The sequence below is a fragment of the Astyanax mexicanus genome, chromosome 15 (genome assembly GCF_023375975.1).
Source record: "Astyanax mexicanus isolate ESR-SI-001 chromosome 15, AstMex3_surface, whole genome shotgun sequence".
Taxonomy (NCBI): Eukaryota; Metazoa; Chordata; class Actinopteri; order Characiformes; family Acestrorhamphidae; genus Astyanax; species Astyanax mexicanus.
The window spans coordinates 9,554,433-9,577,308 of NC_064422.1; the positions used below are offsets into that span (position 1 = coordinate 9,554,433).

Sequence of the window (22,876 nt, forward strand, 5' to 3'; positions counted from 1 at the left end):
CTTCTCAATATGTGTATGTATGGAACTGATTCAGATTTGTTCTTATTACAGGCAGATACAGCAGATACATTTACATTTATGAGTATTGATTGTTAAAATGGCTAAAAGATGGAATTGATCAATAAGGCTTGTAATGTGAACATTGTCAAAACGATTTAAACATTTAAAAAAGAATAATATTGTGCACAATATGATCTGGCACAACCCTATTTGTAGACCCCTGCAAATCTCACATGCTGAGATGTATATTGTGTGCTGGTGTTTTCAGCAGTCAGCTGGGTTTATGAGTTATGTATAAAACATAAATTTTTTTGTCATGTCTTCATATTCCACAAGAATGCTCTCAGTATTCTAGTGTTAAGATAATCTTAACCGGTGGAGCGGAGTGGAGTGTTCAGTGTGATGCTCACTCGCCCTTAGCCCTTTAGTACTATTCAGATCTGATTCAGTTTTGTTTATTTAAAAAATAATATTGAATACAAATATAAAATAAATATGAATGTAAATGTATTTAAATCTTTGTAATTGACCTTGTGGGTCTGTTTTCACTGATAGGTAGTCCCTCTGGTCATGCCATGGTGACTGGTGCGGTGTGGTGGGTGGTCGTGTCAGCCCTAGCCTCCTTCCTGCACTCTCGGACTGGCAGGTCAGTCAGAAATATTTATTATTAAAGTTATTATTTTCAGCAGTTTATCCCAGGACTGGTCAATATGATTAGAAAAAAAACTTACACATTACCTTGTGTAGAAAGTGCTACCTTATGAATTTGGTCATGTTTTATATTGTGTATAAATTGTTAATAAATGCATTTATATTTACAAATGCAGTACCAGTAAAAAGTTTTTACAGGCCTCTTCTTTTTACATTGTAAATTTAATAGTGAAGACTATATTAAAGCTGTACAGAAACACGTGCTGAATTATTAAATGAACAAAAAGTGTGAAACAAACCAGAATCCTTTTAATTATGTAGAAAATAAATTAAATTAAGAATAGATTAAATAAGAAGGTGTGTCCAAACTTTGGCTGGTACTGGCTGATACATATTGAGGCCATGTCGATAATGTATTTATTCTGAGAGGTTTACTCCAAGTTTATCTTTTTATGATGTGAATATTAGGATTTATAAGTAACTATCAGTATTTTAGGGTTAGATAGAGTTGGGATCAATATTTTGAGAGGTGTATATTGACAAAACCTGACTATTATTATGCATACCTATAACAATTCAAGAATTTCGATGACTTGTTTTGCTATGTTTTGTGATATTGTAATCAAGGAAATGTAAATTTTATGACAACTGTTATAGTATAAAAACACACCACACAAAATCTGAATAAAAGACAAGTTTAATTTTTACAGTGAGATCTAAAGATGAAAAAAGCATGGCAAAATATAATACTGCAGTACTTTGACACGAATATTTTTTACATCCCTAGTATTAGTGAATCCCTAATTTTCTCCTGACTTTTTCACACTTGTTACACACTTGTATCCACACAGTAAGGTCCTGGCTGCGATACCTTACCTGTTCTACACTCTGCTGTTGGTGGTGGTCGGTCTGTCTCGAATTTTTATCTTGGCACACTTTCCTCACCAGGTCATCGGGGGCACCATAACAGGTCTGTTCTCAATCTTACTTTCAAACCAATTTCATGGGCTTAGAAAACCCACTATTAAGGCCTTTTATAGCTTTAACAACTTAATGTCATGACTATTGATTACGTTGTGAATTTAATTATTAATTGTGTAGTTTGTTAGAAAGTATTTTAGGTGAAATTAAATCAGTATTTCTCTGTTATGAACTTTTTAGTGTTTTCCATGCTCCTAACTCACAATAAATCTTGAAGATGTTTGGTACCACTTTAAAATAAGACTACCTTTATAAAGGGTTTATAAATGGTTTACAATTAGTTTATTAATGGTTACTAATTAGGTTGTAAATGCCTTAAACATCTTTAATAATCTGTTATAACACTTAATTAGAAAGGGCAACAATATAGATGGCTGTGGGTTCACTATTTGGCAAACAGCAGGTCATTTTTGCACTTTCTACGTATGTGTTATATCTGATTATTAATGATTTTCAAGGCATTTACAACCTAATTAGCAACCATTAATAAACTAAATGTGAACCATTTATAAACCCTTTATAAAGGTAGTCTTATTTTAAAGTGGTACCAGATTTTTTTAATACAGTTAATCATTTAAAAATGCAGCAGAAAAGAAAGACACTTGACTGTTGTTCAGGGTTTAATTGCTGGTATTTTAATTTCTGTTTTCCCAGGTGTGATCCTGGGAGTGCTTCTAAACCGCACAGTGCCTGAGTCTCGCCACCTGCAGTTCTTCCTGTGCTCCAGCATGGCTCTGCTGTTTGGAGCACTGCTTATGTACGCTGGATTGGAAAATTTAGGAATCGACCTTTCCTGGTAGGTCCTGGTAAATCTGAACTACAGATTTTCACACAGCCCATCACTTGTAAATATAAAGATTCTGCAGAGGATTATTTAAGTCTAGGGAAGAACCACATTGGGTTCCATAAAGAACTGTTTGTATGTGAGTTTATAGAACATTTTAAAGGATTACACAGATTTCTCTTTATGTATAAAAACATACTCATTGAGCTGAATGTATTGAGAAACCATTTCAGTTCCACAGCTTATTTTCATACTAAAAACATAACATTAATCTGGTGATTCCTGCATCTACTGTAACTGTAGATTAACCCATATTTATGAGGTAAAATAAAAGGAATCTGTAAACTACCATTTACTCTTAGTCTAAAATGACTTAAAGTCTGGGAACTTAAAGTCTGATTCTAAAAGGGAGGCAGAATTTGGCACCAGACCTGGAAAAGCAACACGCAGAAATGACCACATGCCATAGTCTGGTGTGCACCTATCTACAAACCACCCTATAAACCCTATAAGTCTAAAACCAAAACTAACACAATTAAATGTATCCAGTGTCACAAAAATATGAACTTTTGTTTGGACTTGGACTTTTCTGGACCTTTAGTTGACCCTAACCAGAATTTCTACAAAGTCTGGTTACCTAGATTGTAGAAATGTACTTTTTTATGTCTTTTGAGAAAATAATTAAGTAATAAATTGTAAAATGGTAAAAATATATATTTTAAAAAAAGAACCACATACAGCTGATAAAGCAATGGAAGTCAAATAAGCTTTAAAGATCAAGAACAATTTACAACAATAGATCACATGAACACTGGTGGTGTTCAAAAATGTTAGATTGGTTGTGTAAATCTGACTTGCCTGATCCATGCACTACAGTTCTTTTGATCGCATGCATCATACACTATGATGATGATAACGATACGTGTCCACTAGCTTTTAAGCATTAACACATCCTATTCGTTTCAGTGATGAGAGCCGCCGCATACTGCGGTGCATGCTGAGTTGCAATGCGTTGAACGTAGCCTCACTATTCGGCTAAAAAGTTCAGCAGAGCTCAACTTTATTCATCTGAATCTGCTTCTGCAGTCTCTACTTGCACGCGCATCGCGGCATTAATAACATTTCTCAGCTGCGGGGTCGCTCGAGTCTGGCGTTAAGAGAAGTTAATGGATTACCTTTATCTAGCTCTCTGTGCTGTATCTTTAACTAAGGCTGCATCTCTAAAAAAAAGATTGTTCTTTGAGTTTTAGAGCTGTAACTTGACTGTGGGGGAAGGCAGGTAGGCGTTCTCTGCTGCAGTGCTGTTAGCCAATCGGAGACGATATGTTTGCATGTATGAATATTCATGAGCAAGAGCCCAAATCCTGTCTTTCTTCAGAGACCTCTAATTCAGTGATGTAAAGCAGTAAATATAAACTATAATATTTATCCCTAAATGTGTGTGTGTGTGTGTATAAAAGAACTATAGATTACAATGATGTTGATTTTAAAAATGAAAAATCTTACACTTATGATTGCCTGCTTCTGTTGCTTTATTTAAATTCAAAACGTCACGGACACGCCCACACAATGAACCAAGAGATCCAGCATGGCAGAATACGCTGTAGAAAAGTGCTAGTGGACACGTATCCTAACACATCCTCACTTTGGCCACTCCTGCCCCCAGGTCCATTTCTCTGGCTAAACGATGGTGCTTAAAGTCCGAGTGGGTTCGATTGGAAACGGCTCCTTTCTCCTCCCTGAACCGCGACGCCGGATCTTTACTGGGCCTGGGACTCGCCCAGTACTGGAAGCCAGGAGGATGGGATCTTCCCTGGATACCAAGGACCCTCTGCCTGGCCCTCGCTTCCATGGCCCTCTTCCACATCAGCAGATTTCCTCTGCCCACCGTACCAGCCCTGCTCTTTTACTCCCTCTTCTTCCTCAAATACACCATCGTGCCACAGGTGGTGATGGTGGTGGTGCCGGGATTCGTGCATCTCCTCACAGCCAAACCCAAAAAAGACTAAAACCCTCCATTTAACTTATTGCTCGACCAAACATTCATTGTTGGTTTTAGGACTGTTTTGATAAAGACTTGTTTTAGCAGAAGCTAAAAGGTTTCTGACTGTATAGTGAGTTCATGTTAAGAACATTCCAGTGCATTCCACATGCTTCTTGGCTCTGGGTCAGTGGTTCCTAATGTCACAGTATAATATATACCAGAACAGTGAAGTGTGGTAGCTGTTGTTTTTGTGGTGAGTTCATTCTGCAGGTCTGCTGTTTCAGGCCATCTCCCCTCATTTACTCAGGTTTCATTGCTGTTCATCAGATCTTCAACTTTTACTGTATAAAATAAATGCACTATGTGATCTGTATGACATCTATAACTGCAAATAAACAATACCATTGTAAGTAACATCTACACTAGGAAGCTCTTTAAAGGATCCCAGTAGTATTTGCGTGAATTTTTAATTGTGAGTAAGGTTGAACACTGACCAGTGTGTAATGAATGAAAGAGAGATTTATCATGCTAGAGTTGTGCAGACATTCAACATCAATCTGTAAATATATAAGGTGTGCTCTTAAGGGGGGTATCTGGTTAGGGGTGTTAAAACTCTTTATATTTTTTTTTGCCATGAGATGTGGCATAATAAATAGTATTATAAGTAGTCGTACACATTTCCAAAAATCTGAGCTGTCCATTTCTGTATTTACATTTCTGAAGTTGTGCAGGCATTCAAATTTTCCTCTATCCACAGTGTTGCATGTGTAGCGGGAGTAAATCACAGAAGGCATTTCCTCACAAAATGGACAGCGCAGCCGATGGTAATTGTCGTGACCAGCATGTGTGAACAGACCCTGGCAGAAATCACTCCCACATTCAATGCAAGAGGCCCCACATGCATATCCCACAGGTCAGTCCCATGAAATTTGACATACAAATATTAAAGTGTTATATTATTGTATTATAGTGGTTATGGCTTGACTTTGACCCAACAAAGCACTGGTGTTAAGATTTAATAAGTCTTTAAGCCTGTAAGTTTTTATTTTAAATCAGACCAACTTTTTAGACCAAAAGAGAAATGTGAGATTGGGTAAGGATAAGAGGGACAAATTGATACAATTAGAGGAGGAAGTTTTTAAACAGAGATGTTGAGATTATGATGGCTATAATATTATTTAACCTTAATTTAAAATGTTATTTATGTAACATGTAGCAAAATATTATTTGAAAAGCAAAAAGGAAACTATGAAACTTAGACAGTTTCATCATTTTTTATTTAAATTGGGGTTTTACCTTTGTGGCCTAAGGTAAGTTTAGCAGTTAATAGATTAGCAGGGATTCCCAGTGACCATATGAGATACTCGCAAAGATGGTTTAGTATTTTCGAGGCTTATTTCGTTTGCAAATTGTCAATAACAATCGAGGGAGAGGACAGATGCCACATTCACCTTTCCAAGCACTGGATATATAATACTTAATTGTGCAGAGCATTTATAATGTATTGTGATGATTTTTTGTCTGTCAAGATAAAATAATCTGTATTTGCTGTGTTGGTAGCTATTCACTTTATGGGCTATATGTGCTCTTGAGAGGGATATCCAGTTATTGCTGTTTAAAACTCTTTACACTGGTTCCTCCAGGAGATGTGTTAGTCTTGCACATTCAAAAAAACAATACTGAGTCAGTAATGGCAAAAAGAGCAAAAAGGAGCCAGACTAGTCAAGCTACAAAAAGCCTGTTTTTAAGGAATGTCTACAGCTGTGTGACAGTCAGTGCAGAGGCACTTATGCTCGATTAAACACAACCATCTGCTTAGGGAACCAGGACATACCGTTCCTCTGCATTTCCGCTGGTAGTTTCTTTAGGTCCTCTGCTTGCATCTTCTAATTTTCTAGCCAAATTGTGGTAAAACCCTAGCCTACATCACAAGATTGTAGGGCCTATAGTAAAAGTATTGATAAAGATCCCTCACAGAAAATTATAACACCAAATGGTGCAAAAATAGTTTCAAGTGCCTCAGAGCCCAGAGAAGCCATTTCTGAACTTGCTTAATATACGGCTTCTTTTTTACACAGTAAAGTTAAAAATGGCATATTTGTATATGTATGTAGTGCAGTGTTTGACAAATGTTTGCCCATTTTCTACGCTATCCCATTTATTACTGATTTGCGGTCGTATTATACTTAATCCACTTCCTCTGCTGGATTTGTTCATTACTTTTAGTACTTGGCGGGCACAATGTGTCAGTGTGTGTGTAGTGTCCCATTATGAATAGTGAAGGCAAAGGTTTTAAAAAGCATCTGCATAGTGTTCTCAGTTATTAGCTTAAATCTGAACCAGTTACAGAGAGTACCAAGAGCATGACAGTGTTTCACATCCATAACTTTAATGATCACGCTTTAATTATATATTATGTCGCCTTCCAAATGATTTCAGAACCAAGGGTGCAATTATTGAAACACTGCTGAACAATTTCAGCAGCTTAAATGTAATAAACGAAGCCTCAGATGTGAACTTCCGGGAGGCTGCAGAACAATACATTCATTATTCTAAAGTGCCACCACACTCGTTTAATAATTAGTCCCCGATATGATAAAAACACATTCTGTTTTATTGTCGTCATTGAACTTTGTCACAGCGCTCTGAAAGCTCACATTTACAGACAAGAGAACTCAGCTCAGCAAGCAAGTACATTAAAATGAACTCAAAGGCAGAAATAAAAAGAAAGGAAAACAGACGGTTCAACCCTTCAGAGGTCAGCAGTGTTTGTTGATTAATGTTTGGAGCGGTGAGAGAGGGTGGAATGAATTATTTGGGCACTGACTTCATTCGTCCTCTCACTTCAGATAAAGATCACGGCGGCCTGCACGCGTCAGCTCACGGGTGGAGAAAACATGCATCTGTATTTACAGCAAAATAATCTACACTGCAAAAACTCTCCTGTCTTAAGAGACCAGCGGTAAGAGTCTGTTCCCTTGATTCTAAATATCTCTTCCTCTCCCCAAACGAACAGTTAGGCACCTCTTGATTCTGGCGAGTCTTTAAAATTAGGGTTCGGGATATCAGCAGAAATACCTCGACTGTCTATATAATCTATTACTGAACACCTGACCAAGGATTCAACCGTTTGAACACTGAAGATTGGCTGTATTGCGTTCCACTGCAGAGCTCTGTCTCTTTATGGAAATAATGAGTAATACAGTAATACACTTCCTCCTTCCAATCTGTCTTTTTCAGGAGTGTAAAGGTGCTACTGAACCCTGGTCACCTGTGCTCTGTCTCAAGCTGCTGTTCTGCAGTTCTGTCTTTCTTTCAGGTCAGTAGCTTTAACCCTGGAACACTGAAGAATTAGTTATAAGAGGGTTATGAATTCATTCATATGCATAAACACATTTGGCTAGTATGTACAGCAAATACAATGCGCTCTATAAAGGCTATTATATACACGTTTTCATATCTTTTTAAAAACATAGTTTCGCTCTTTTTAAATTACTGCTTATTCATTTGCTCAGAAAAAAAGAAAAAAAATCAGAATTGCACCACAAGAACTGCTATTTAGTTTTTTTTTTTTCTAGTAGGACACCTAATTCACAAATAATTTTCCAGTGTTTACTGTATGTTAGTGTTTTCATTGTATACCCACATCAATCCCACCCCACCCAAAAAATGATTCACAATCATCAGCATGAAATTAATAAAGTGCTCTCTTTCTTCAGAACTTTCACAGGCAGACAGTGCAGCAAAAAAAGGAATTCAGAATGTTACTTAAAAGGTTTAAAAGTTAAAACAAATACTGTAGCTAAATATACTAATGCTTTTCATATCTGAGAACAATACAGTAACTGTTAGAAAAAAAAAAAAAAAAACTTGTACTATTTTTAACTACTATCTTTTACTCCCCTGAAGCGTTGAGGAGGGAGGCATGTACAACCTTTTGACCCAGTGAGATAACTCCTCACATTTAGAGATAATTATTTAGACACCTCTTAAACTGTTCATTTTCCAGTTCAGAAAGATCACTTCAGTTCACACTGAAACTCAAACATTCAAACTGATTTATCTAGTACTAAAACACTTTAAATGTTAATCGTAAGATATTCATGTGTAAATCAAGGCTCAACCTGGATGAGGAAAGGATTGTACATTCCCCTCTCTAAATCCATAAACTTTGAATCTGCATTTACCCAAAATATTAGGTACCATTTCTCAAAAAAAAAAAAAAGATACAAAAATAAAGACAACCCAAAATAAAACAAACACAGAAACTGTTCATATTTTGATATTTCTATACATAATCTACCTCTGTTATAAATATTCCTTTGTTTTCCTTCTGCAACTACAGCTTAGTGGTTTAGTTATTTCTGACTGTTTACGAGGTTGTCTCCTTTATAAGACATAAGCGTTGAGTAATCCGGCGCTTTTTAGCGTGGAAGGTCTAGCAGTCCTGTTCTGAATCAACTAGCGGAGCGAGGGAAGGAGTTGAGCGCACGCAGATTCACAAAGAGTCCCTGACTCGTGCAGTCCTGTCCACTTTAGACACTCTCTTTCTCTCTCTCTCTCTCTCTCTCTCTCTCTCACTCATTCACACTGGGTAAGAACTGCAACACACACACACTTCCTCAATCTGTGCGTGCGAGTGCTTGTGGCTTTGATTCATGGAAGGTTCAGTAATGTGCTTTCACATAATGTGCAGAGCTGTAAAGAACATTCAGTAGTTAGTATCATATTCAAGGAATTGTAAAATCCCAGTCATTCGCTCTAGTGCTAAAATGTAACCTCAATACTAAAACAAGCTTATGCCCCAAATATATCTGAAATAGGCACAGATCAGAGCTGTATTAGCGATATCCTCTACGAAGCTGCAATGCATCAACGTTACCCTCCCTGGTTTGGTAGAGTTTTAAATACTGACTTGTTTTAATTGCCTGTTTTTACCTTAACCCACCAGGTCACAACAACACGCCAACTTATACTCATTTACTCATTCACTCACTCTCTTCCTCACACACTCTTTTCACGCCGCACTGGCCTAGTTACACATTTGACTCCACAAAAGGTCTCTTTGGTTTGATGGGCGAGGTGGGGCCTTGCCGGGCATCGCGCGAGAGCTGGCGGTACATGTTTTCCTGGTACGCTTGTGCAACAGGCATCGTCCGTGCCACCTTCACATCCTGGTACGTGGGCACCTGGCTAACCCGCTCTAACAGATCCCGGTCACGGGCTCCTCCGTTAGCCAGCTTCCCCAGAGAGGAGGGCTGCGGCTGGACGTAGTACTCATCCTCCAGCATGTGGCCATTTTGTGCATTGTTGGTCTTGTTGTAGTAGGCGATGTTGCCTAGCGAGGTGGGCGGGCTGTAGGAAGAAGCGGTGGATGCCTGGTGTATCAGGTTCCCGGGTGACGTGGGGCTGGTGATGACATTGTCCAGGGGCGTCACAGGCCAGGCACGCGATGGCTGGTGCAGGTACTGCTGCTGAGTCCGTGCCGTCTTGTCGATGATGCCCATGAAGGGTGTGGTCCTGGAGCGGGCAGGCTCGCTGGGGTACAGGCCACCCTGCGAGGGTGAGAGCGAGGACGGCTCGTCAAAGCTGCGCTCGTACGCCACCTGCAGCGGAATCTCCATCTGGGCCATGGAGGAGGATGGCCTGAAGCCGGGACCTAAGTTAGAGCTGGAGCCTGAGGAGATGTTGCTGCTGGAGGGAGAGAAACGCAGACCCACGCTCTGAGAGTGGATGAGGGGTCTAGGGGTGGGCACGTGCTGCTTCAGATCTCCTGTGTTGGCACTGATGGGCCTACGCACCAGGTGTGGAATCTCAGGTGAGCCTAGCTGACATGGGGGCATAGAGGATGCTGCCACAGCTCTCTCCAGCTCATGTTTGGAGACTGGGTAGTAAGCCGCCGACTGGCTGCGGCTTATCTGGGGTGTCTGACTGAAGCGCATGCCTCCTGGGCCGCCAGTCGTAGAGCGGTAAGCTGAAGCTGGACGTTGAGGGGCTTCGTCTTTTCCCACACTTGACTCAAGGACTCCACCGGGTCCTCCACGCCTGTCGTGTTGGCAAAGGGCACCCACACTCAGGCTTGACTGCACCTGAGACATGGACCTTCCATCCAGGGAAGGCTGGTACACCAGCCGGGCTTCACGCTCCCTCTCCCGGTCAACATCCATGGAGCTGCCTTGGTATCTGCTGCTGAGTGGGTGGGCCAGCTGGCCGTAGACTCCGGTCCCAGGCTGGCTGGTGCGCACAATCTGAGCCACAGAGGGCTGCAGCCGGTGCCCCTGAGCCTGATGGTGCTGAGAGGACTGTGAACATTGGGATGGCTGGGACTGGAGCTGAAAGGAGCGCTGACTGCTCATCTTGGACAGGGGTGACTTGGGGCGGCTGGGCAAAGGCTCCTGCTGGTAGCGCACTGGAGACCCCGACTGGGAACGGTAGAGACATACGCTCTCCATGGGTGGGCTGGCTCTGTATGGGGTTCCACGCCGAAGAGGGGAAGGTGGTGGACTCTGGTAATCCATCCCCTGACCCCCACCACCCATAGGAGGAGGGCTGAAGCGGTAGGAGGCCTGGTGGGCTGGAGAGGTGTGTGGAGGACTGTGGCAGTAATAGGAGTTCTGGTGTGTAGGTGAGATGCATGGTGAGGTGGACTGGTAGCTCTGATGAGTTGGGGATGACATTGAGGTTGAGCTGGGGTGGAAATCAAATTCCTGGCCTCCTGTTAGGTAGGCAGCCTCGTGAGGGACAGGAGAGAGGGGAGGGCTGTGTATGATAGGCAGGCTCGATGGGTTAACACGTGGTTCTGGGGGAAGGCCAATGGACACTCCCTCCAGCTCCTGTTCTAGGAAGTTGTCGTCCTCGAACAGATCCTGAACTGGTTCCATGTCATCCAGCCGTGGTTCCGGGGGAGGGGTGTGACGAGGGGGCTCCTCGTCCTCTTCCACAGGTAAAGGAGAAGGAGGAGGGGACGGTGGGGGCTCGAGCTCCGGCTCTTCTGTCTGGGTGACTTGCCGGCACTCTTCCTCGACACGCTGCAGGAGCCGCACGATCTCTCGGTTATTGGGACACAACTTTATGGCTTCCCTGAGGTCCTCTTGAGCTTCAGCAAACTGCCTGCAGGGCAGAGAATGAAATGCAGGAACAGGATGAAATCACAATAACGTGATTACGACTCTAAATAAAAATCGGAATATATCTTGCACGTTACAGGTCAAAAGTTTTAGAACACCCCTATTGTTTAGTAGTTCAGTAGCACTGCTTTATGGCCCAGATAAGCCATTTTTTCTCATCTAAGCAATGACTATTACTGCTTTTTTTCACATGTCAAGACCTCTAATTCTTCTCTTTACTGCTGAAACTGAGACGCAGTTCAATCATGTTAATCTCAGCTAAAGGCTAAAGCTGCTGTTTCCATGTGGGTCAGCCAGAAGTGACTCTTCCTGTAGCAGTTTTCTCCAGTTTCTAAGAGTCTTTTGAAGGTTTAGGAAACAGTACTCACCGCTCTCTGGCATCATCTGTAATTTCTCTAAAGAAAAGACATCTACTTTTAATAGTTAGAGTTCTCTGTGTTTCTGTGTCTTTATTTAGTTATTATGATGATGATGAGGGTGTGAATTCTGCAGTAGAAAGTAACAGCAGTAACACCATCTGTTCCAGCACTGCTTTACTACAGATAAGGACTTTGTAAATTGACTTTTTTTAATCCAAGCTCAATTTATTTCCATTGCTACTTACCAGCTGTAAGCTGTTAAACAATGACTTGTTTGCTAAAAAGAATTTGCTTTAATTTATTGTTCATGTTTGCCCTGGCAGTTTACTGCAAAATTGTGTACACTGGATTTTGTATTATTTTTAGGTATTGACTGGATCTGAAGAGCTTAAATGAGAAAAAAGGGATGTTCTAAAACTTTTGACCGGCAGTGTACAACATGGACCACTGTCTTACCTGCTGCTGCGTTTAGCACGGGCTCTAGCGTAGTAAGCCTCGTACGATTTGGGTTTCAGCTCTAGAGCTTTGGTAGCAAACTCTTCCGCCATCCCAAAGTCCTTAGAGGAGAAAAGAAACAGAAAGTCAGTTATTTATTGACATTAAACATTTTCTCCTCGTCTTCCATGTTGAAGCACTGCTTGCTATATCATGCTATTGGGACGCCATTTAATTGGCCCTTGAGGGGTTGTCTACAGTGCAGCTTCCTCAGAGGAGGAAGTTCATATCTGTACTCCACTATATCCCCGGGTGTGGAATTTAATTTGCCTGAATGCGAAACTGCATGTACTCTGCCATATTAACCTTAACTGATCTGGTTGGTCATTTTTCATTTGTCTTGTTTATTAGTCTTATAATATCAGAGTAGCATATCCCATCTTATAATATACAGTGCGGTGAGAAACCTATTTGTCCCCCTACAGATTTATTTTGTTTTTGCCTTTTTGTCATGCTTTCATCTTATATTTTTTTTCATATTATCAAACAAACTTTAATATCAGACAGATCGTTTTTAAATGATTCATTTATTAAGAGACAAAAAAATCCATCCAAACCAGTTTAGCCTTATGTGAAAAAAGACAACAAGAGCAATCAAGCTTTGCCAATAACCAGCAATGTGTCTTTCAAAGTGCTGTTGAGGAAACTTATATTAAAGTAAGTTTAACAGTAGTAATTCTTCTACAGATTACTCCAGTGGAAAAGTGCAAGGGTGATATAGGTTCAACCTAACAAATTACTAGTTTATTAGTCCTCAGGCAGTGTAGGAGATGTATTTGAACACTGCTTAATTTGTATTTGAACTTAAGTTTAATTAATTTATTATTTAATTTTCTAGTAATGTCTTACTTTTATGACCTGTAATTATTGTTTTTTTAATGTTTTTTTTTTCCCCTATAAAGACAAGTTAAACTCACGTTCGTTTTCCGACGGCAGCGAGACAGGTTGAGGAACAGAGATACTTTGAGTTCTCGGAAGGTCTTTAAGTCTTCACTGAAGCCTTCACGCGGGAACTTCTTCAAAGCGTACTGATAACGCTGGGCGGCCTCCTTCACTTTCCCTTTCTGTACGACACAAATACAGTGTTTAAACACAGGGACATTACATTAACAACCCTCCCATCACACTGAATACAGTAGCAGTAAATACCGGAAACAGACCTTATAGAAACCGTCCCCCTCCTCGATGAGTTTTCTCAGCAGGATGATCATGATGTCTGGTTTGGAGGTCGCCATCGCCCACGTTGCTGGACCTAGGGTCAACAGGATGCATGATGGGTAAAAATGAAGAACACAGGTAACATAGGGATTGAAAGGAAGGGAGGAGAGACAGTGCAGGGTGCTCTGGACAACATGGACGACCATATAGAGGGACAGCCAGACACAAGATGAGGGAAAGAGACAGATGTCTTCTGCACACAGCCACTTTTCCTCTGTGACCTTTAACTGTATTGAGGACACTGTTCATCATGGATAAAAACACCTTACTCATGAATCGTAGCAGTACAAAGTGGAAACAACATCAAGGACAAAAACAATGAACAAAAGGGTACATCATACCTAAAGACCAAGGAAACACTGAAAAATGACAAGAGGGGAAACATTCTCTTTAAAAACAAAAACAAACAAAGCATGGATTCAAAAGGTGGATGCAGTTTCAGCTCAAGTCCTAAAAGGAGACGTTTTCCTGCGTCATCCTCAGAGACAGTCACTTAAACTGAAACAAAGGAATCAGCAAATGAACACAGCTTTGACAGGCAGACAGATGGACTGCAGACAGACTTAACATTTGTGGTGGATTGGATTTAAAGCTTTGCTTTAACTTGAAGACCCCCAAAAAACTCTCAGCTCATTCCAGTGCTGTTACTGCAAACAGTGCAAGCAAGCCAGCTTGGATACTTACACTGCTACTTTTACAGCTTTAAAGGTAACTTTTCCTTTTTTAGCCAAAAATCAAAAATCTTGTTTGATAAGACATGTTTGTTATTTGATGTGTTTTTTTATATTAAAACAGAAAGTTTAGGTTTGCTATGACTGTTTAGCAGTAAAACAGCATTTTTAATAATTACAGCATAATAGGTAAGCAATATTCTTTTTGCTATCACTTTTGTTGGGAGGGTCAATTAGAGATGCCTCATAGATGCTCAACTAACATTCAACTTTGTGTCTATTAAACGCATTGTGAAAGTAAATGATTCTATACTGAATGTAACCCTACATCCAACTTTGAACTCAACGCTAATGTTTTTACATTTTAAAGTTTCAAGGTTACATTTAGGCTTAGGTGTAAGGTTGGTTATTTTTAACATAGTGTTAAGCTGCATTTAATAGACATTCAGTTGAATGTTAGTTGAGGTATCAATGAGGCATCTATAATAGACCACCCAAATAAAGCGATAACTAACTCATTTAATCATCACATCATTTAAAAGAACACTGGTGGAGCAAAATCATTATTAATCTTAATGGCTATTGATTTATCCAGGCTCTGCCCACATCATCTTTCTAACTGGTGATTTAAATCTATTTATACATGTTTATCTTAGAGATTTTAGTCTCATCCATTTTATGCAGCAAATATAACAATATAATTTTTGAAAAATACAACCTGCTATGATTTTGAGCATAATTTCTTAAAGGACCATTTAGGATTATATATTTACTGTAAAAACTCAATCAGGCTGTTTCGTCAGTGTTTCATATTAGGAAACAGGCTGAGCACTGACAGTTCTTGTTCAGGTTGCTGGGTATAGACAACAAGAACAGCATGCAACCAGTGTGCTGCAACCATGAAAATGGGTGAGTTGGCCATTTTTCTGCTAAACGGGTAATCACTGAGCTTTAGTAAGGTTGATAACCACAGCTGAGTAATTTACCACCACCACTAATGTTGTAGAAATGAGCATTTGGACTATGAAATATTACATATATATATTCATATATTCATATATAGTATTCATATATGAAATATCTGAAAACTTTTTAAAAACAGTAAACATAAATGAGATGTTTTGTATAGAAGTAGCATAAAACATCTTTTTTTGCAGTGTAGAAAGAATGGATTTGTGGGCGGAGTCTGGATAGGTCAGTTTTGAGGGGGGGTCTGGTTACAGCAAAGCCTAATCCCACCAGCCACCAAAGACATGAACAGAAACAGGGTCACAGAAAACACTGAGGAGGAGAGAGCTGTCAGAAAGCCTGCTGAGATATGAGGCGTGGACTTCCCGACTGTGAGCGTTACCTCCTCTGTGCCGACTCGGCAACGTCTGACATCCTGCGGCCGGAGGTCAGGGTGCACAGGTCAAAGGGCAGGAGCGAGGGTGAGGAGGAGTGTGATGGTGTGAGCGGCACAATCAGAGGAGAGAGGAAGAGAGAGGTGTGTGGGTGTGTAGGTGAGTGAAAGAGAGAGAGAGAGGGAGAGGAGAGGGGGAGAAATGATGGTGGTTGTGGAGGAGTGGGAGAAGGAACACAAAAAGAAGCAGCAGTGAGAGGCAGGGAACAACAGCTCCAGCCAAAGAAAGAGAAAGAAAGAAACAAACAAACGACAAAATAACAAACAGCAGCACCGTGACAACCACCTTTAACATAGCGACCATATAAAGAGAGAGAGAAAGAGCTAGGAAACATAAGGCACATCTAAACTTGCTGCTTAAATAGATTGTTCAGCAAAATAAATCTAATGTACAGAATTTTCCTTTTACAAGACATTACTATCACTGTGCTAACTGTGTGCCTGAATCGTCTCACACTTTCCTCAAACCTGTAAACTAATACTATAAACTGTAGTAAAGACAATCTTTGTCGAGAGGTCAAGAGCACTTCCAAGTCACAAAAGTCATAATGAGAGCAAGACTGACCCAAGACAAAGGCAAGGCCATATTCCATCTGTGTATGATAAATATGGTTGTCTTTTCTTGTATTGTCAGGTTTACATTGAAGCCATTCTATTTTACAAACTCCTATCTCGCACTCCTGAATACATCTGAGGTAAGAGGAAATTGTGCACATTGTATGTTTTACCAAACACTTCCTTTTTAATCCCGGTAGATAGTTACACCCTAAGTTAAGCAAGATTTTAGCTCACTTCTATAAGTCTAGCTTCATTATAAAAATCCCTGAAGTGTCAAAAAGAGAGAGAGAGAGACAGCAGACAGTGAGACAAACAAATCATCAAAAAGATAAAACACACAGCGGTTCCTCAGACTCTGGGATGCAGACTTGATACAGAGAGAAACCACATACAGCTGCATCAGAACCACAGAAGCTGCATTACAGTAACAGTAAGGGGCTGAACTACAGACACACACAGAGACACCTGCAGTTACGCTCTGCAGACTGTAGGGGGCAGCAGAGACACAACAGCAGCTTTGGGTCATTGCAAAACACGAGTTCTCTAAGATTTACGGTAAGGTTATTCATTGCAGATTCAGGCCCGTGGCTCACACATACCGATCTTAGCTCCTTTCTTAAGGAGGGCCACCACCACGGAAGTGTTCCTGCAGCCCACAGCCCGGTCCAATGGCCGCATCCCACTGTAGTCCACGTGCTCAATCAGCGCCCCCTGATCCACCAGGAACTGCACCTGAGACAGAAACGCTTTTCTCATAAACTGGCCACAGCGTGTGATTCTCTTTAATTATTACAGTTCTGCATGAGGCACTCACTACATCAGCATCTCCATAAAAGGCTGCCAGGTCAAGGGGTGTGCGTCCATTCTTGTCAGCGTGGTCAGTGGCCGCGCCCCTCTCCACCAGAGAGCGGACAACAGGCAAGTGCCCTTTTAGACACGCCCAGCTTAAAGCAGTGAGCCCCTCCTTATCCATTAGAGGCATTGATGCACCTGCAGAGTAGTGTGAAGAAGTTGTGATGAGACCAGCATCAGACATGCTTTTAGGTATTATAGACACTTTAGGCTAAATAATGCATTTTACAGATTTTACTGCATTGATAAGTTTCCTTATCAGTGCATACCCATCAGTAGTGTTAAGATCTATTTGTAATTTCTACCATTTACAATATGTGGAAGAGAACTATAGTAAATACACACAAACAGGTAAATTCTATGTAGTATAAACAAACATATACATTTAGATCAATCACTCTTTAAAAAAAAATGAGCTCAGTAAAAATCATAAGCTATCATTGCTGTGCGTTTTACCTTGAGCCAAAAGGTACTCCACTGTCTCTACATGACCCTCTGAAGCAGCCATCATGAGAGGGGTCCGACCCTGCTTATCTGCCTGGTTTACGTCTGCCCCATGAGTCAGCAACAAATCCACAATCTGCAGGAGAAGGTAAGGAATAGTGAGGATACAAAATTCAGTTGAGGTGACAAATAATGTAATGTATTGTATAGTAAGTACAAATACATTCTCACACCATTATCTAGACTTTCTACTCCTTACATTTTATTTAAAAAAATAGCCTCATTACTCCTAATTAATTTCAGCTTGTTTTTATTTCAGCTTCTCATCATTCAATCAAAACCCCTGTCCAAAAAATATGTACTAAGGGGACCCTAGCATCCTGTTGGAGGTTCCATACCTTCCAGTGTCCCTGACGAACAGCACTGAAGAGAGGCACCAGTCCCCGGCGGTTTGGTTGAGCCACAGCAGAGCCCTGCTCCAACAGCAGCCTGCAAACGTCCAGCTTCCCCCGCCCTGCTGCTGCGGTCAGCGCTGTGGACGAGACATCGGTCAGTCACTGTTTTAAAGACACAACGCTATGTGAGACAGCTCTGTAATAACTCAGCCTACCTGTCTCCCCCCACAGAGAGTCATAGTTATTAATCTGAGCACGTTCAGTCTCCTCTTCGTCCTTCTCAGGTAGGTCTAGCAGGTAGGACACAATCTGAGAAAGAGAAAATGTAGAATAGAAAAGACAATGAATAAATAATAACCAAAAGAAAACAAAAAGACAAAGCATAATACAAGTATAAAGGCAAATAAAATGATTAACGACAGTATTGTGTGTGGTTAAGACAGTTATTTTGAGAAGTGAAAGAGAGTATAGTCGTGTTTACCTCTATGAAGCCCATACTGGCTGCTGCTACCAGGGCCTGCTGCACTGCGAGGCTCTTATTGAAGGAGGCCTGTGGAGACTGAGTCTGAGTCTGGGGTGGAGTCTGAGGTTGAGGTGGGGTTTGAGGATGAGGTTGTGCAGGCTGAGGCTGCTGGAGGTTCTGCTGGGACTCGTCCTTGGGCTCAGGCTGCTCCGGGCTTTCCTCAGCCTCCCTTTCCTCCTCCTCCGGGCTCTGCTCCGGCTCCGTGTCCGTCTGCGCCTGCTCCGGGCTGGAGGGCTGCGACTGCGGCTGCGTGGGTGAGGGCGTCTGCAGCTGCTGCGCCCCAGCCCCCCAGTCACTCTGCAGCAGGAACTTCACCACCTCCATGTGTCCCCGCAGAGCTGCGTGCACCAGAGCGCACTGACCGTTCCTGTCCAAGTGATCCAGCTGCACAGAAATTAAAGCCAGGATTAAATCCAAAACTCTATTATAATATGATCTATTCAATCACCATATAGTATGAAGCTGCAATACACCATAACATTAATAACGCTATTATCCAGATTTAAGTTCTAATAACATTAATATCCAGAATGAATTTCTAATAACAATAATATCCATTATGAAGTTCTAATAACATTAATATCCACTATGAAGCTCTAATAACAATAATATCTAGAATTAATTTCTAATAACATCAAATAACATTAATATCCAGAATGAAGTTTTAGTAACATTAATATCCAGTATGAAGTACTAATACCTTTAATGTTCATTACGAATTTCTGAAAACTAAAGTATTAATTTCTACAGTACTAATTTCTAATAACATGTATATACAGTATGAAGCTTTAATAACAATAATATCCAGAATTAATTTCTAATAACATCAAATAACATGAATATCCAGAATGAAGTTTTAGTAACATTAATATTTAGAATTAATTTCAAATTACATTAATATACAGCATGAAGCTCTAATAACATTAATATCCAGAATTAAGTTTTAATAACATTAATATCCAGTATGAATTTCTAATACCTTTGATGTTCATTATAAATTTCTAAAAACTTTAATATACAGAATGAAGTTCTAATAACATTAAATTACATTAATATCCAGAACGAAAATATAATTCTATTATTTCTATATAATAAGAAAACTGAATATGATTGTTTTCATGTGTGTGTGTGTGTGTGTGTGTGTGTGTGTGTGTGTAGTGAATGGTTTACCTTGGCCCTCTTTTTGCAGAGCATGGTCACTATGCTCAGGTGTCCGGCAGCAGCAGCGTAGGCCAGCGGGGTCATTCCGCTCTCGGACAGGGAGTCCACACTGGCCCCGAACTCCAGCAGCAGGTTCAGCATGTCCATGTAGCCCAGGTGAGCGTGCACACACAGCACCGGAGCGTTATTCAGCACCTCCGTACGGTAGTTCACATTCGCCCCGCCCATCATCAGCAGCCTGGACACCTGAACACCAGAGAGAACAACGGCACACACACACATTATACATATATACACACTAGCAGAATCAAATTCACAGCTTCAACAGTGAACCAGCCATACATCCATTCCTCCAGCCACACAGATCATGTGAAGGGCATATTCCTCATTTTCAACAATGAATTTCTCCAACAGTTGTCCATCAGTCCATTATCATTCATCTCCTATTAATACCATCAGTCTAAGGTGATAAATGAACTGTGCTGTACCTTAATGTTGGGAGTGTAGAGGTTTCTGAGGGAGGACAGAGCAGTTGATAAACTCTCAGTGCTGTAGGACACCCACAGCCCCTGCAGGATGGATGAGGAGACCCCAACCTTCTTACTCAGGCCCTGAAATTGAAAAGCAAAAAAATAAAATAAATAAATAAAAATAAAAAAAAAAGTCTGTCAGCACCCGTGTCTGTTTTACCCCTGCATTTAGCTTTAGCGTCTTTACACTGCACTTTTCATGACGTGTTTAACACCCAGCATAACCTTACCTTAAATATATGTGCTTTGAGTATGTGGTGTCCTAGTTCTATAGTCTGCTGTCTGTTGAGTTTGTTCTGCTGTCTGGAGAACCAGAAGGCCAGCAGCGTGTGGCCGTTCCTGGAACAATGGGAGAATAGAGCAGATCATGAAGATACAGGTGAGTGTGACAGTGTGGGCAGAAACATCACACAATAGCATACATAATAATTTAAATCATTTTAAACCAAGAATCTATTTATAGTTCAATCCTTTTTTAAACACCTTTAACGTCTTTATAACTGATTAATTTGCCTATTTGTCAAGTACACAAACTGTTATGCTCATTATTCCAATTCTATTTGTGCTACAGCCATATTGCGTTCACAGCTTCCAAATGCGAATGTCACACCTGGAATCCTCTCCAGACCTTTTACCCGCTTAACTGATTATAGATTAATAAGGGAATAGCCCATAAAATAACCTTTCTGTTCATTTGTCCAAGCTCCTGAAATGAGGAGGCTTTTTATAAAAAATATCTGTAATTCCTCAACACTTTATTGGATAGTTTTGTTCAACCCCTTGAATTAAACCTGCAAGTCTGCACTTCAACTGCCTCTCATTTGTTTTTTATTTCAAATCCAGTTTGGTGGCATGCAGAGACCAAATCATAAAGACCGTGTCTCTGCCTTACTAATGTCTGTTAGAATGAGTATGGATCATATAAATATTATAGAGCATTACTGAGTGCCCCCATGCTTCCTGTAGTGCATTACAGTCTTCCAGAATGACTGTGCGAATCATATGAACATTAACATACAGTAGATCGCCGCCTATGCAATTACAATAAATGTACAATTTTACAGTTTGTAAGAATGAGCATATAGATCATACACTCATTATAGAGCATTATACAGTGGGTAGTGTATTACAGTGTGTCAGAATTATCAAGTTGTTCATATTAACATTAAAGCACTAAAATGTGCCCTTTTTACAGGGTTCATACACTTTTTAAACAATACATTTCCATGATTTTTCATAACTTTTCCATGCCTTCAAGGCTGTTATGTTTTTTTAAGTGTAGACATATACAGACAATGAAACCAAAAAATAAACAAAAACTATAATGGAAATTGATTATAGTAGATCTAAAATGAATCTGACACACAATTTTTAGTAATAAAATGTGTCAGATCCTGAGAACTTTATTGTGTAGGGCCAAATTACTGAATTAACTCTGAGCTGAAGAATTTATTAGCTCAAAATATCTTTTTTCCATCAATAAACTGAAACAAAAAGATTTGTAGACCAAATTTTCATTACTTTTCCAAAACTTTCTAGGTAATACTGATGATGTATTATTCTAGGACTTTTCCAGATTTTTCATAACCGTAAGAACCTTGTCTATAATTCCTGTAGTTTATAACAGTCTGCCAGAATAACTTTGAGGGTCATATGAACATTATAGAGCATTATCCCCCCCCATAGTTCCCCCTATGCTTTCACAATGACATTTATACATAATTATAGAGTGCCCCTTACCTGGGATCACACAGGAACTTGGTCTTCTCTCCTTCTTCCCTCCAAATTAGCCACTCTCTGAAGGAGGGGTGTACGAACATGCGTGTGCCGTCCCGCCTCTTCACCAGGAAGACAGACAGGTTCTCCAGTCTCTGCTGGTAATCATCCCAGTCCAGCGTGCCCCGCAGGGATCCGGCGTTGATGGCCTGGTAGATCTGCTCGTCAGTGAGCGGGTGCAGAGAGGCCAAGGCCACATTCAGCAGGGGCAGGGCTCTCTCAAAGGACGACTGGGTGGGAAAACGCATGTTGCACTGCAGCAGGTACACCTCGGCCAGGCTGACGGGAACCACCTTATAGCTGGAGCTCTTTAGCACCAGGTATCCCCGCTCAATCAGGTCAAAGGTCAGCTTCAGGTAGAGGTAGGAGCCCTGGCTCAGGGCCTTCAGGTGGGAGCTCAGCTTGCCGAAGCTGGTGTTGTCCATCTTGCCGTTGAGCGAGATGTTGTTCTGGATCTCAGCGCTGCTGTGGATGCGGTGCAGGATGTAGCCCTGCAGGTCCTGGTCGATTGCGTCGTTCTCCTCCATGGCGTCCAAAGAGATACGGTGGAACGGGAGCGGCTTGGTGATTTCCTTCCAGAGAAAGAAAAACAACCAGTTTTCAGTATATTAATTAATTAGTATAAAATGTTTTATATTGTATTTTACTGCATTACTGCATTTAATGTATGTCCCGAACTCTGTAAACAATGCTTTCCTTCAGTGTTCCTTCTGAATTCAGTAAGAGTAAGTGCATTATTAAGATATATATGGAAAAATAGCAGTAAAATAGATCCTTTTGACTTCACAAAAACAAATATATACGTTGACTATACAAGTCCACTACCAGTATTATTTAATGTAAAATTCAGCTCTTTTCTCAGTGACGTTTTTGTTATTCTGTGTCCATTTAAATATACATTATATACCCTAACTGCAGACAAATCAATAATAATAAAAAGAGGGGTATAATTAAACTGTTGCTTT

At 40.6% G+C, this 22,876-nt stretch overlaps 2 protein-coding genes across 13 annotated transcripts in view; one reads left to right on the forward strand and one right to left on the reverse strand.

Annotated features, from left to right (window-relative positions):
• Nucleotides 1-22,866, forward strand: part of g6pc3 (glucose-6-phosphatase catalytic subunit 3) — a 28,063-nt gene extending 5,197 nt beyond the window's left edge. The window contains exons 3-13 of one of the 6 annotated variants that reach the window (XR_007424572.1): nt 556-646; nt 1,503-1,621; nt 2,287-2,428; nt 5,158-5,313; nt 7,641-7,719; nt 16,307-16,367; nt 17,026-17,674; nt 17,846-18,051; nt 18,153-18,205; nt 19,603-20,514; nt 21,926-22,866. Coding sequence is in view for 2 of the 6 variants with exons in the window: in XM_007239745.4 (XP_007239807.3) it covers nt 556-646; nt 1,503-1,621; nt 2,287-2,428; nt 4,083-4,425 (695 nt within the window). In the remaining 4 variants the exon portion in view is untranslated. Of the gene's footprint in view, nt 1-555; nt 647-1,502; nt 1,622-2,286; nt 2,429-4,082; nt 4,815-5,157; nt 5,314-7,640; nt 7,720-13,283; nt 13,698-16,306; nt 17,675-17,845; nt 18,076-18,152; nt 18,206-19,602; nt 20,515-21,925 lie in introns of those variants that run through there. The other 5 variants (XR_007424574.1, XR_007424575.1, XR_007424573.1 and 2 more) reach the window with 5 other exon arrangements.
• The window catches only part of tanc2b (tetratricopeptide repeat, ankyrin repeat and coiled-coil containing 2b), a 156,932-nt gene continuing 141,047 nt past the window's right edge, over nt 6,992-22,876 (reverse strand). For 5 of the 7 annotated variants that reach the window (XM_049465184.1, XM_049465183.1, XM_049465181.1 and 2 more), the window contains 15 exons: nt 21,876-22,483; nt 20,366-20,474; nt 20,094-20,216; nt 19,615-19,851; nt 18,403-18,828; nt 18,137-18,230; nt 17,925-18,058; nt 17,539-17,662; nt 17,045-17,220; nt 16,830-16,962; nt 15,622-15,654; nt 13,542-13,633; nt 13,299-13,445; nt 12,343-12,443; nt 6,992-11,510 (listed from right to left, as the gene is read on the reverse strand). In XM_049465184.1, coding sequence (XP_049321141.1) covers nt 9,437-11,510; nt 12,343-12,443; nt 13,299-13,445; nt 13,542-13,633; nt 15,622-15,654; nt 16,830-16,962; nt 17,045-17,220; nt 17,539-17,662; nt 17,925-18,058; nt 18,137-18,230; nt 18,403-18,828; nt 19,615-19,851; nt 20,094-20,216; nt 20,366-20,474; nt 21,876-22,483 — 4,611 coding nt within the window. In that variant the 3' untranslated portion in view covers nt 6,992-9,436. The remainder of the gene's footprint in view (nt 11,511-12,342; nt 12,444-13,298; nt 13,446-13,541; nt 13,634-15,621; nt 15,655-16,829; nt 16,963-17,044; nt 17,221-17,538; nt 17,663-17,924; nt 18,059-18,136; nt 18,231-18,402; nt 18,829-19,614; nt 19,852-20,093; nt 20,217-20,365; nt 20,475-21,875; nt 22,484-22,876) is intronic. The other 2 variants (XM_049465187.1, XM_049465182.1) reach the window with 1 other exon arrangement.